Source organism: Schistocerca piceifrons, chromosome 1, assembly GCF_021461385.2.
Source record: "Schistocerca piceifrons isolate TAMUIC-IGC-003096 chromosome 1, iqSchPice1.1, whole genome shotgun sequence".
NCBI lineage: Eukaryota > Metazoa > Arthropoda > Insecta > Orthoptera > Acrididae > Schistocerca > Schistocerca piceifrons.
In genome coordinates, this window is record NC_060138.1 from 455,921,500 (window position 1) to 455,935,612 (window position 14,113).

Consider the following 14,113-nt stretch of genomic DNA (forward strand, 5'->3'; position numbering starts at 1 on the left):
CCAACAGTCAATAAGTGTTCAGCAGTGTTACGAGTGCAAAGCTGTGAATGTCGTAGCCAATGTGGGCACTACACGTGATCATAGTTTGTTATTTGGTGAACTTTTCTTCCACTTGTTGCAGGCTGTCATAGTTGATGGTGGTAAGCGACAAATTCTGCATAGGCAAGCAAGAGACATACTTTCTTGAAACGTGAAGCACATGTATGAGCGTACTGCAACTGTCACTTCTCATCGGCAACACTGCAGTCCCAGTCCAACAGATCTGGGCACTGTTTAGTTGCAACATCATTGTTAACTCCAAATTTGCCTCTGCGGAAGCCATCAAGTTCCTAGTCATTTAAGTATTTCCTCAACTTTATATGTTTACAATTTGTTGCACATATTTACCCAAATTTAGTTTTAACTGGTTATTTTATGGGTATATTTATTTCCAGGGAAAGTGATACTGTGAGGGGATCCTGAAGTGATCCTACAGATACGAGTGGAAATTTGGAACAGGATATTATTGAACCTGTCAACCACAATAGTGAATCTGAACAGTCACAGGTGGTAGATGACAGTAAGGAAGTTGCTGCACAGAATGTTACAGCAGATAACTACACATTTTATACTGGAAAAGACAATGGAAATTTATGGATTACACAGTCACTAACTGCAAGAAAAAAGTGGTAAAAGCATTACAGGAATTTTTCGTGGTCCGAAAGGGACTGCTAAAAATGCACATACGTATTTATATGCATTTTATCTATTTATCACTGAAAACATGACAAGACACCACAGCTTATGTAAACAGGTGGATTTGGGAAAAACACAGCGATAACAACTGTATTAGAGCTAAAGATTGTAAAGGCCCTACAGTAGAAGACATTTATGTTCCTTTTTGGGGCACTGGTTTTAATTGGCATAAAGAAAGCAAAGTATGCAAAATTGAAGTGAGCAGTGGGCATTTAATGGTACTGGTAGGATTACCTTATGGTCACTTTTCAATTATAAACAATTCCCCCTTCTCCTTCTTGTGCTGATAACTGCGCAGTTGAGCACCCCACAAACCAAACAAACCACTTCTTCTTAGAGCAATTAGGTTTGAGAATATCGAAACCAGAACTGAATGAAAATCTACAGATAAATTGGCACCTCTTAATGAGTTTTACCAAAAATTTGTAATTAACTTTATTGCTCGCTTTAATGTCTTTGGATTTGTTGCAACTGACATCATGCAAAAACTGTGTAAACAATGTCTGGAACAGGCATTCTCATCAGAACATTACATTTCTCCTGTGACACTAGTGACCAGGAGATAGAGATTTGTTCCGACTGAAAATTTTTATTGATGTAAACCACTTTAATGTGGCTGCTTTTTGCCTATTTTTACAGTTACTTCCTTGTTTATTTACAATAATAAATTATTAATAACGACAAGCCGTTTTACTTCAATTTTATCCCCTGGTTTGTCTAAAAATAGAAATTATGTGAAGGCAAAATCATTCTGTAAATGCTGCGGCGTGCCTGCTCATATGAAATCAGGTGTGCTGATCACAAAGTTAATATCAGTGGATAACAATGTTAAGTATTGCATTTATTGTTGTACTAGTACAACAGTAGTAACATCACTCACCAAATGATCTGGTTTGAGAAGAGCTCTCCATAATTCTGCGATGACAAGTATGGCTCTGTCGGTTCTGATGAATACAACTGAAGTGCTTTTCTGATACGCTCCCGTAGTACATAAAGGGCAGGGTTTGCTTTCATAATTTTGGCCATAGCCTGCTGTATCAGAGGCTTGCATCCTGGATACCAGTTTCCATAGGCGCTGAAGAAAATTACAATTTTTTAGCCTTTTATATGATCCTTTTCTTATAAATATGTGTAGATAACTATACTCTTTCTTTAGCGTCTAAAATAACAGCCTGTTTCACTTTAATTGTACAATAAAAGAAAATAATAATATACCTGTGGAGATTGTATGCCAAGTCAATTGCAATCAATAACCCTGTAGGTGAGGGATATATTGACATGTTGTCCGTTGTGTAATCCAAGAACTTTGCACGGGCATATCTTTCAATATCATGCGAGTCGTAATCACCCCACCGCAGCTGAACATCAATCCAGTACTTCTGAGTTGTTGTATTGTCCATCGTATCTCTAAAAATTAAAAATATAATGTACATACAAGGACTCTCAGTGATTTAGAAATATGTACATGTTAAATTAAAAACAAATCATTCTTACTTTGAATCAGCAAGAAGCGATGGCCTTGAAACATTCCATTTGTATGCAGCAAAGAGCAGAATATCAGCGCAAGATGAATTCATCTTGTAAGACTTACGAGGATGAATAGTCTCCTTCTGAACAGTCTCAATTTCTAATGCATCGAGCTCTTGATCAAATACCTGCAAATAACGAATTACTTATAATGCAAGTAAGTTAAAACTGTGCTACTAAAACAAGTTTCACAAAGTACAAGCTATTACAAGATGAAAGACACTTATGAGACAGTAAGAAATTGTCTGATCACTCACATGTACTTCCTGACGTTCATGCACATAGCTGAACTTATTAAAATTAATATTAAATAAGCTTAAGTTCTTAAGTGATATTGTTCAACTCAACTTTGTACTGACTATAAAACTTGTTACATACTCTAAGATAAACATGATACACCACAGCATAAATTATCAAAAGTTAAAGGAATTATTGCATACAAAAATATTAGCATACTTTGAAACAGAACACATGATGTACACAAATATGAAAATGCTGAGAATATTTATCAAGTTAACAAAAACCAAACAGCTCTCCAAGTGGCTCTGTTGACAGGAAAGCATCCAAGAAGAACTTGTTAATGTATATTATGTAACATATTTTGATTGCAGGAAAATAGAATCTACTTAACAATTAGTATCACGCCCATTGTAAACGTATTAATTTTAGGTAGCCTTTTGCACAGTGCTGTTGGCAATAAGAGCTAAGCATGGATTGGCGAGGATTTAAAATTTGAAATCCAAAAGGCAAGTATGTAATATTAATATATGTGAATGTTCACATAGATAGCTCAAGGCTAAAATCATTGCACAGTACCATTACAAATGATTTGCCTGCACATCAGCATGAATAGTGAATACACCTGACAAACTACAATTATTCAAAAACAAAATATTAACAAATAAAACATTATAATTACCACTTTATTTCATTTATTATATTGAAAAGTGTGGAAGTGGGATTCCAGTGTATCCTTTAAAAAACGGCGTAAAATGTGAGGAAAATGTAAAATGTGGGAAATAACTTTTTAAACAATAGAAATTACATATACAATTCCCTCTCGCATTTTCGTAGTTTATGTATGATATATGTACATAATAGGCATCAAAACCCTTGCCGAGGACTTGTTTATTATCTAATAAAACTTATCTGAATTTTGTACTATGTTTAGCCACTGATGGAACTAGAACTGGTAACTGCACGGGGAGTAGAAACGTTTGACTTAATTTCATTTCTCATAATGAATGCTTCTGGAGAGCCTACAACTGTGTTATTTATCATTTAAATGATGCAACACTGCATCAGTTACAAATTTTTTCAGGCTTATCACGACACATTGAGAGAATTTATTTTTACTGTCAAGCGCATATATTTACAGAACTATTTTGTGTTATGTCTGTGTGTGTTGGTCGTTTTGCCTCTATTGCGCTGTAATCATGCGTCACTGTTATACGGTACACTGTGCCTCCTCTATTATGCAGAAAACCACACACACAAACCATCACTCTTAACAGTTTGTTTAGAAACATCACAAAAAATACTTACATAAATATTTGCAGTTGACAATAAGAATAAATTCTCGAAACATGTTGTGTTAAACATGGAAAAACAAGTAACTGGTGCCGTGTTTCATTATTTAAATCACAAACATTTGAGCAACACAATGAGAGCAGAGGTTTCAACCAGTGCTACAAGTGGTCAAACTCGAAACATGCGTTCGAGAAATGCAAACATGTTATGATGATCATGAAGCTGCACACACCAGTAGACACAGTTTGTAAATGGTTGTGATCAGTGATGATACAGTTACTCTAACAAACCTAATTATTCTCATCAGCCACCACGCCAAGTCGAAATTGGCAGCGGCAGGAGGAAAGCTATAAATTACTCCCCTTTTACCAACTGCCTGATTCAGATCTACTGAGCAGAGCGCCTAGGTGTCCAAAACTTAACTGCCTCAAGTATGCAAACACTACTTTAAAGCCAACCCCATGCCAGTGTCATTTTATGTCAATTAGATCACTTTTTTGCCACAAGCATCATTCCATAAAATGTAAATCATGGGGAAAATTATAATCACGTTAATCCCAAAATGGGTGCAAATTAACTTTGTGAATATAGGAAATTTGACAAGAGTGATAACAAATGTTACAAAGAAAAATATGCATTATTAGCACAAGACTGAATCAAATGCCCAAGAGCATCACAATGTTAACATTTCAAGCCCCATTCTTCACAGTTAATTTGAATATCTTCTGGATGCACAACTGGTGTCCATGGTTTAGTTGTAATTTTTAATGGTATTAAATTTATAATGACAGATCACATGTGCAATGATTTGTAACTGCCTTCAAATGTATTAATCAAAAGGTAATGACCAATATTCGATAGACAACTGGAACTTATCCAATCTCACCAACTTCCACAGAATGCGCAGTATTAATAGCATAACTTAAGGGGAGTTAGAACACGAAAAAAAAATTTTTTTTTGACATTTTCAGATTTTTATCTCATTACAAAATTTACAATTTTCTGAATAAAATGTTTGTTTATATATATATATATATATATATATATATATATATATATATACATATATATATATAAAAAGACCTCAGTAATCATTCATCGTGAGAGAGCAGAAAGGGGCACTCTGAAAGTGCTTATATATATATATATATATATCACTTATAAACCCATATGGGAAGTACTTTATTTTATTTTTTAAAATATAATAGACACCGACCGAAAACGTTAAAATTTTTATGTGCATTACTTCAAGATCTACTAAAATCGTTAATTTTTTTTATATGGGAGGTTGTGGACTGCTGTGTTATAAAGGTTAAATTGCTTGTTTGTATTCGTCATGTCCAGAAGAGGATGGGCACCAAGTTGAGGAAGTTGAAAAAGTTTGAGAGGCAAGAAACTTTCTGGTGGTAAAACCATAAAAGGCATACTGACAGACAAAATGATTGATGAACTACAGCAGTATTATGGGATGGCCATTAGAAATAATACTGAGGATTTGAGGAAAATGAAGCAGACAGTATGGGCTACCTTCTTCCACAGACTGTCAACTGATGATGAACCAGTATACCACCTTTGCCCTCCTGGACCTGACTCGTGGTGCAATTACCACAATGCCCAGTACTCAAACAGTTCATACAGCCATAAACATTCCCTCCCAGCAGCAGTCACAGATATCACAAAAGCTATTTACAGAGATCTGGCAAATCATGAATTACTCAAGAGGTGTCTGCATGGTCAGACTCAAAATACCAATGAGTTGTTCAATAATCTTACATTTACTCACTCACCAAAAAAGGTTTTAGTTGAAATGAAGACACTAAAGTGGGGGGGAGGGGGGTGGGCAGTGATGCTGTTATTGTTTTTAATGATGGCAACACTGGTAGAGTGAAAGTGCTACAGCATACAGGAACTAATCCTGGAGCAAACTGCATCACAGAAAACTTCCTGGCAGATTAAAACTGTGTGCCCGACCGAGACTCGAACTCGGGACCTTTGCCTTCGAGTCTCGGTCGGGCACACAGTTTTAATCTGCCAGGAAGTTTCATATCAGCGCACACTCCGCTGCAGAGTGAAAATCTCATTCTGTATCACAGAACTTGACTAGATGGACAAGATTCGCAATGATAAAGCAGAGTTTGCACCACAGTTGGTCACTTAGGAGTCCAGAAAGAAGAAAAAACTTGGAAAAATATCAAGAGGATGATATACAGTATGGTGCATGGAGCTTCTGAGTGACTAAAAATAAAAAACATATATTTAGTGAGTTACAGTCTTTTGAAACTTTAGAAGCCATTCCTGAAAATTTACATTTTCTGTTGCATTTTTCCCTAAATCTCAGAAACCACTTCGAGTAGAGTGTTCAAATTTTCAGGGAGTAATAACATACATATCCTGAGTCTACTGAACTAAAAGAACAACATAATGTTATGTATAATTACAATTATTTAGGATAATGTACAAAAAAAGTACACAATATTTTAACTGTATAGTTAAAAATTGTATTTCCAAAAGCAGTGGCTCAAATGCAATTATTGTAGTTCAGTAGACTCAGAACACACAGTTCAATGTCCTGTAAAAGTTTCATGTCAATGGCTACAGTAGTTCCTGAAATACAGGGAAGCTAAGTCACTAAATCTAGCATTGTCGGGATAGGGTGTTCCAATTCCCCTTAAAGAAGGATGAGTTACGAAAAGGGCTCTTTTTAGACCCTGGCAATCACCACACAAAATCTATCAAGCAAATGTTGAAGGTATTTCCTGAATTGAAAGCAAGTGACATCAAAAATTCTACTGGAACACTAGCGTGGCTATCTTGGCTTCCGAGAGACATGAGCTATGGTGAAGTAGAAAAATCCGAGATACCACCTAGTAACAAACATCAACATCCTCAGTATGAAATAGCCTGATAGATTCCAAACACTGCTTCTGTACTGCATAACACAGTGTGAAGAACTTCTGAGAAATAAGATTGTGCTAGTCTTCAAGCAGTCCATGCTATTGGAAAGTACTTTTGCACTATGTGATCAAAAGTATCCGGAAACCCCCAAAAACATACTTTTTTCATATTAGGTGTATTGTGCTGCCACCTACTGCCAAGGTACTCCATATCAGCCACCTCAGTAGTCACTCATCATGAGAGAGCAGAAAGGGGCACTCTGCAGCACCTCAGTAGTCACTCATCGTGAGAGAGCAGAAAGGGGCACTCTGCAGAACTCATGGACTTCGAACGTGGTCAGCTGATTGGGTGACACTTGTGTCATACGTCTGCACATGAGATTTCCACACTCCTAAACATCCCTAGGTCCACTGTTTCTGATGTAATAATGAAGTGGAAACGTGAAGGGACACATACAGCTCAAAAGCATACAGGAGATCTTGTCTGTTGACTGACAGACTGCCTACAGATGAAGGAGGTCATAATGTGTAATAGGCAGACATCTATCCAGACCATCACACAGGAATTCCAAACTGAATCAGTATCCACTGCAAGTACTCTGACAGATGGGAGGTGAGAAAACTTGAATTTCATGGTCAAGGGGCTGCCCATAGGCCACACATCACGGTGGTAAATGCCAAACGACACCTCGCTTGGTGTAAGGAGCGTAAACATTGGACGATCGAATAGTAGAAATATGTTGTGTGGATTGACGAATAATGGTACACAATGTGGAAATCCAATGGCAATGTGTGGATGTGGCAAATGCCCGGGAAACATCACCTGCCAGCATGTGTGGTGCCAACAGTAAAAATCAGAGGCAGTGGTGTTATGGTGTGGTCGTGTTTTTCATGGAAGGGGCTTGCACCCCTGTTTTGCATGGCACTATCACAATACAGGCCTAGAATGATGTTTTAAGCACCTTCTTGCTTCCCACTGTTGAAGAGCGATTCGGGGACGGCGATTGCTCTTTCAACACGATGTTCATAATGCACGGCCTGTGGTGGAGTGGTTACATGGCAGTAACATCCCTCTAATGGACTGGCCTGCACAGAGTCCTGACCTGAATCCTATGGAACACCTTTGGGTTGTTTTGGAACGCAGGCTTCATACTAGGCCTCACCGACCGACATCGATACCTCTCCTACGTGCAGCACTCCATGAAGAATGGGCTGTCATTCCCCAAGAAACCTTCCAGCACCTGACTGAATGTATGCCTGCGAGAGTGGAAGCTGTCATCAAGGCTAAGGGTGGGCCGACACTATATGGAAATCAAGCATTACCGATGGAGGGCACCACGAACTTGTAAGTCATTTTCAGCCAGGTGCCCGGATACTTTTGATTACATAGTGTATATAGATAGCCCGGAAGAATGCTTGTGAGGGAATTAGATTTTTTTTATTACTATATTATATTTCCTAGTTCTTTATACCTTGATGGCATTATCAGTCTATATAATAAAAGAAGGTACTGTTAACAGATTGGTTGTTTATACTGATGTTACACACATGGAGCGCTAAACCACTGACCTGGGTAAGTTACTGCAGATCAGTAACAAAACGCAGACTTTGCAGTTGAAAGTGTGATGTTATTTCCCAAATGATTTCCAATAGTACAGAAAAATGTGACAGCTACCAAGACTAAAAAGAATGAACAATTACCTGACATAGATCCATAACAATGGACTCGTGGACCTTCTGCCACAAGTGAGCACGGAAGATTTGAATAAGTGAAATCTTCAATGTTGGAATTTTGCCATGCATGAAAATTCCAGTCAAATCAAGTTGGACCTAAAAAAGAATTCCAAGATAAGATGGAATACCAAACCTTTAACAATAAATATTTACCACATACATCTTAACCATAAACTCACCTGGAAACCAACATAAACATTTGCCCTGTTGATTGTGGGTGACCACCAGAGTGTGAATCGTCGATTTGGTATCTGGTTGAGACCAGATCTCTGGGCATTTGTTAGTTTTTTGTACTTCATGGATTCTTCAAATCCTGAAGCCTTTTCCCTGAATGAGACAAAGGCAACAAAAGCTATAAACCACTGATCTATCCAGTAAATTTGCAGTATTCAACAAAGAATTACACTGAAAATACACTTGACATTATACACCGAGATCCACCGTTCAGTATTACTTACCAAAAAAGACCTTCCCATGTTGGGAAGTAAGTGCCCTTGAAAAGTGTATGTTCCAAGATTCCTTCAACTCCCCCCAAAGCTTGAATCATATCAGTCCGGTAGTTATTTAGATTCCACAATTTACCATCATGCCGCTGATGTGTCCACCAAAATGGGTTTTGCTTCAAAACCTAGAAAAATGTTTATTGCAATCAGCATTGTGTAACACATTATATTGTCATTTTGAAGTTTGTAACTTTTTACTGTTAACAATCTTACCTGGTACTGCTTGAATTCAGTTCTTATTCTCCAGCCTTTGTCATAAGCAAGAGTATGCCTATCTTTCTGGAAAAGAGTATTTATGCGAGGAATTCCTCTATCCCAACTGTCTTCAAGATCCTCGAGAGTAAGCCTTCTGTTCTGGGCATTTGCTTCCTGTCTTTTCAATGCATATTCAGCCCACACTCGCTGTGAATCAATAAATTCAGACTCCCAAGGCTGGATGTATCTGTATAAATTAGGGATAAGTTGGTCTTCATCATGGCTCATTCCAGAACGGAAATGTGTAATTCCAACATCAGTCTGCTTAGACCATCTCAAATCCGACTAGAAATAAATAAAAAGAAAACCAATAGTTTAAATTCAAATCACAACAACATTTTTTTTATTTTTATATATTTATTTTCCCATTATGAATGCTTTCTCGTGTTGGAGACAAATGGTCATAATGCAGCTTATTTTGCTACTATCTTGGAAACACTCTTCTTGCTTAAAAACTTTATCTCCCCCCCCCCCCAAAAAAAAAGAAGGAAGAAGAAGAAGAAAAGGCCACCACAGTCCTGTCGCGAACTACTTAGGCAGCTGGGAATACTTACTACTGCTTGTCAATACATCTTTTCTTCTAATGTGCTTTTTATAGAGAACCCTATTCTCTTTGTAAACAATTCAGCAGTTCACATGCATGACACTGCAACAATAACGACATACACTATCAAGTAAACAATCTGTGCCTGGTGCAGAGAGGTGTCCAAGTACGCAGATGCAAAAGGGTTTCACCTTCTTCCCACTGAGATCAAAAACTTACAGAATAGTGACTCCCTTCAAAACTGAAGCATATCGGTTTCTCTTGATTCACTCATTATTATTTCCTGAGGAATTTGTGAAAGAAGATTACCTAAGATAAGATATGGCTGAACAGTTTGACAATTGTCAAAAGTTAATACAAGCGTTGCAAATAGACTAAGCTATTTTGACCAGTCTTTGTGTAGTGCTGATACATATTTTTATCGTATATGAATTGTTGAAGTTAACTGCCCGATAGTTATAGCTGGGCAATATTAATCAAAAAGTTAACTTCACTTATCATTAAGCCATTACCAAAAATGTTAACTTCGTTAAATGTTAAACTGAGACTTCACAGCTGATTTATCAGAAGCTAAAGTTAATCATTAACTCACGAGAGTAAACTTTATGTTGTGGGTGTAGTGAAATGAGCAAGTGAATCGAACATATTACTCGCTCCAGCTTGAGAGACACCACTGCCAATCACTGCAAGGCCAAAACACTCTCCAGTGCTTCTCTGTCATATTAATTGGATTACTGCTACTAGCTACACTGTCGATATCTGAATGGACAAGTTTCATTTCTCTTTTCGGCTTTCCTTGACCAGCCACTGCTGATACTATTTCTTTAAACAATACATACTGAAATTCATGTGGTCTCCCTATGAGCTGTTTTAATTTGTTAAGGCTTGAAGTATGAGCCCAATTGTTGATTTTTTAGGCAAGCACAGTTTACAGTGGAAAAGTATTTGTTCTCGCGATCCGGATACAAAATTAATGTAATCACGTAAATGTGGCCATTTATTTTCATCAGCTGTAGATGCTACAACTTGATTCCATGACCTAGTTTCCACAGTCAATCTACTAAAAAAATTTAGTGCTTAACGGGAAGTCGATAAGCAAAGAACAATAACCCAGACACCAACATGACCCGAACACGTCAGAACATGATTTAGGCAGGTGGTGCGGCATCATTTTTGACAAATATTAAGTACCTAAGCAATGATTAACAGACCACAAAAAGTTCATGCAAGTTAAACAGTCCATTAAGTTTTTTTAAATTACCTTAAAAATTAATCTGCTACTCAAAGAGTTAACTTTGTTGATTATCGATTAATGGATTAACTGTCTTATGCCCAGCTATGCCAATAGTACGAAAACGACCGTGCCCGCCAAATTGTTCTGAACATATTACTACTGAAGAGTGAAGATGATAATTGATTAAATATTAATATAGGTATTTTATGTTGATAATGTTAGTTTCCATTCATTTAGATGTTGTGCAGCGTTTGTATATGAGGGCTGTTCAAAAAGTATCCAATATTTTTTACTGTTGAAACCAACAATGGTACTGGTGTCCTTATATGCTCTACCTTTGTAGGCACACATAGTGCATCAAATTTTGTTTTAAGCTTGACGATTCTCAAGTTGAACGCTTCGCATAATTTGAAAGTGTTTGGAGATGAAGCAATGGGTACCACACAGATAAAGGAGTGGTACAACCACTTCAAAAATGGATATTCATTAATGAAGAGAGAAGCACTTTTAGGTAAGTCCACAACATCTGCTAATGAGTTTTTATTGCTCATATAAGGACCTTGGTGATGCAGGATAGACAAATCAATGATCAGAAAACTTGCTGACAATGTTAACCCATGAGTGCACATGCTGTTTTTCATAACACAAGCAAGCACATGGTGTAAAGATTAGCAGCTTTTATGTTAACAAGGTAAATATGTACAAGCAAAATCACAGTTTAATATTAGTTTCATTAGACAACAATAGAATAAACTTACATAATTTGAGCTTAAGCACTGTTTTATTAAACGATAATGGAATAAACTTCCATCATATCATTCTGTTGCCTTGGACAGGTGTTACTGAGACAGTAATGACCCATTCGAAGCACTAGATACTGCAGTCACTTAAGATCCCAGCCAACCACTTATTCAATTACCAACTATTTCGGAGACAACTGCCTCATTGTGAGATTGTGCTGCTAGCTCATGATCTGGGTCATTTTCTTGCACTGATTAATAATATTTTCTTGCCTAGCTTGTTTTGTATTTTGTGTTATTGCTGCTCACTTGGACGTATGACAAAACAATTTATCATGGTTTGCTCAACTAATACTGAAGGAATAAATATGGGCTTGCAACTGTGAAACAACAACCGAACCGTGCAAAACCATTCTATTTGTGGTTGGTGCGCTCACTTGACGGTTGAAATTAGTAATGGATCCACTCACTCTATTTTAACAAAACAGTTGAACCTCAGGAGGATCTCAGCTAACAACTGAACATAAGAAACTTTGTTCAAACAGGACATGCTAGACACTGTGACCAACTTTCTTAACACAGTGATCACTGGTAATGAGTCCAGGGTTTGTAGGTATGAACTAGAAATGAAGTTCCAGTCATTGCAGTGGAAGCATCCACCATACTCAAGACCCAAACAAACTGAGGCAGGTATGCAGAAATGTGAAAATTATGCTGACTGTCTTGTCTTTGACTCCATTGTGCGGGCCATCACAAGCATGTCTCAGAAGATACTGATGTCAATAAGGAATACTACCAAGAGATTCCGTGTCGCTTTTATGAAGCAGTGAGATGTGAATACCCAGACTTAGAGGCAGCAAGCTGTTGGTCTCTTCACTAAGGTAACGCACCTACTAATCGTTCTCAATTAGTTCTGAGTTTTTTGGCCAAACACGACACAGATGTGGTTTGTCCGCCACACTAGTCTCCTGACCTAGCAATGAGTGACTTCTGGCTTTTCCTAAACTGTAAAAGATTCTGAAAGGGACCAGACTGTGAAACAGGAAAGACATTGTGCAGAATTTGATGGAGCAGCTGTGCACCATACCAAAAGAGGCTTACCACCGATGCTTCCCACTATGGCAGCAGCATTGGGAAAGGTTTGCAGAAGCTACAGGGGACTATTCTGAAGGTGACTAGGGTCAAAACAATTATACCTGAGTAAAGATTGATTTTATAAATAAAAGTTGAATACTTTTTGAACAGCCCTTGCATGCATTTTTATTGAAACTATCACTGAACTGACTGCCATATAGTACGACAACCACCACATCTGTTAACTGTTATAAACATGTCACTACTGAGGAGTGAAATAAATAATCTTTTATTGTTTTATTTATAACAAAGTAATATCTGCAGAGTCAAATTGTAATTTAATATACATGTAAACATATGTAATCACAATTTTGACACATTACACATGATATAAATACTCATAAATAAATAAAATACAGGAAAGGCAACCACTCACATATTGCGGATGATGAGTGGGAGCATAGAAACACATAACAAGAAACAACATTCACAATAGCTCTTTTTCTAGCAAAAGCACGCACGCACGCACGCACGCACGCACACACACACACACACGGCCAAAGCAATGCTTGCATTTGGGTGTATTTGTGGTTAAGTGTGCGAATGTGTGTACTATTACTAGAAAAAGAGCTAGTGCTTGAAAGCTAGTGTGACTGCTGTTTTCTGTTATGTGTTTCTATGCTCCAAGCATTGATTCACTATAGGTGAGTCGTTGCCTTTCTTTATTTTATGTAACCTAAATTATTTAACAATATACAAAAAAATAGAAAGTATGTAAGTAGCATTGTTACACATCTATGTTCCATTCATCAATTGGTTGCCTATCCACATTTAAAACTGCAACAGCAATTTCTCATTCATCCAGTCCACTATTTTTAGCAAAGTTTGTAAAATCCTGTAGGTTGTGAAATTCTTGTAATACATCAGTGTTGGGAGATTATAATGCTTACCTGTGGTATCAGAACATGCCCCATGGACAGCATTCCAAGGCCACCCAACTCCTTTGGAGTGTAGAATACAACAGGGGGAAACCTTGAAGGCATTTTTGAGTTGAGACCAATTTTTATACGGGTCTGAATTTTATTTTCACATTTCACAAGAAGATCAAGCAGCTCCTGAGTGTTTACTACTGCTTCTCTGAAGTATGTCATAAGTCCAATCAATGCTGTGTTCCATTTGTTCACAATCTGTGTACAGATTACAAATGAAAAGGTGAAATGAGTCAGTGTCAAATACAGTTTATGTAATTAGTCATTATCCATAACACCCTACATAATTATAATAGGACTGGATTGATAAAAAATCTACTCACCAAGTGGTGGCAGGAGAAAACATACACCAAA

At 37.3% G+C, this 14,113-nt stretch overlaps 1 protein-coding gene across 2 annotated transcripts in view; it reads right to left on the minus strand.

Annotated features, from left to right (window-relative positions):
• Positions 1-14,113, minus strand: part of LOC124792596 (pre-mRNA-processing-splicing factor 8) — a 103,646-nt gene that overhangs the window by 17,920 nt on the left and 71,613 nt on the right. For both annotated transcript variants that reach the window (XR_007016577.1, XM_047257953.1), the window contains exons 24-31: positions 13,721-13,957; positions 9,137-9,463; positions 8,879-9,048; positions 8,600-8,747; positions 8,388-8,516; positions 2,230-2,390; positions 1,951-2,142; positions 1,616-1,810 (exon numbers count right to left, since the gene is read on the minus strand). Coding sequence is in view for 1 of the 2 variants with exons in the window: in XM_047257953.1 (XP_047113909.1) it covers positions 1,616-1,810; positions 1,951-2,142; positions 2,230-2,390; positions 8,388-8,516; positions 8,600-8,747; positions 8,879-9,048; positions 9,137-9,463; positions 13,721-13,957 (1,559 nt within the window). In the remaining variant the exon portion in view is untranslated. The remainder of the gene's footprint in view (positions 1-1,615; positions 1,811-1,950; positions 2,143-2,229; positions 2,391-8,387; positions 8,517-8,599; positions 8,748-8,878; positions 9,049-9,136; positions 9,464-13,720; positions 13,958-14,113) is intronic.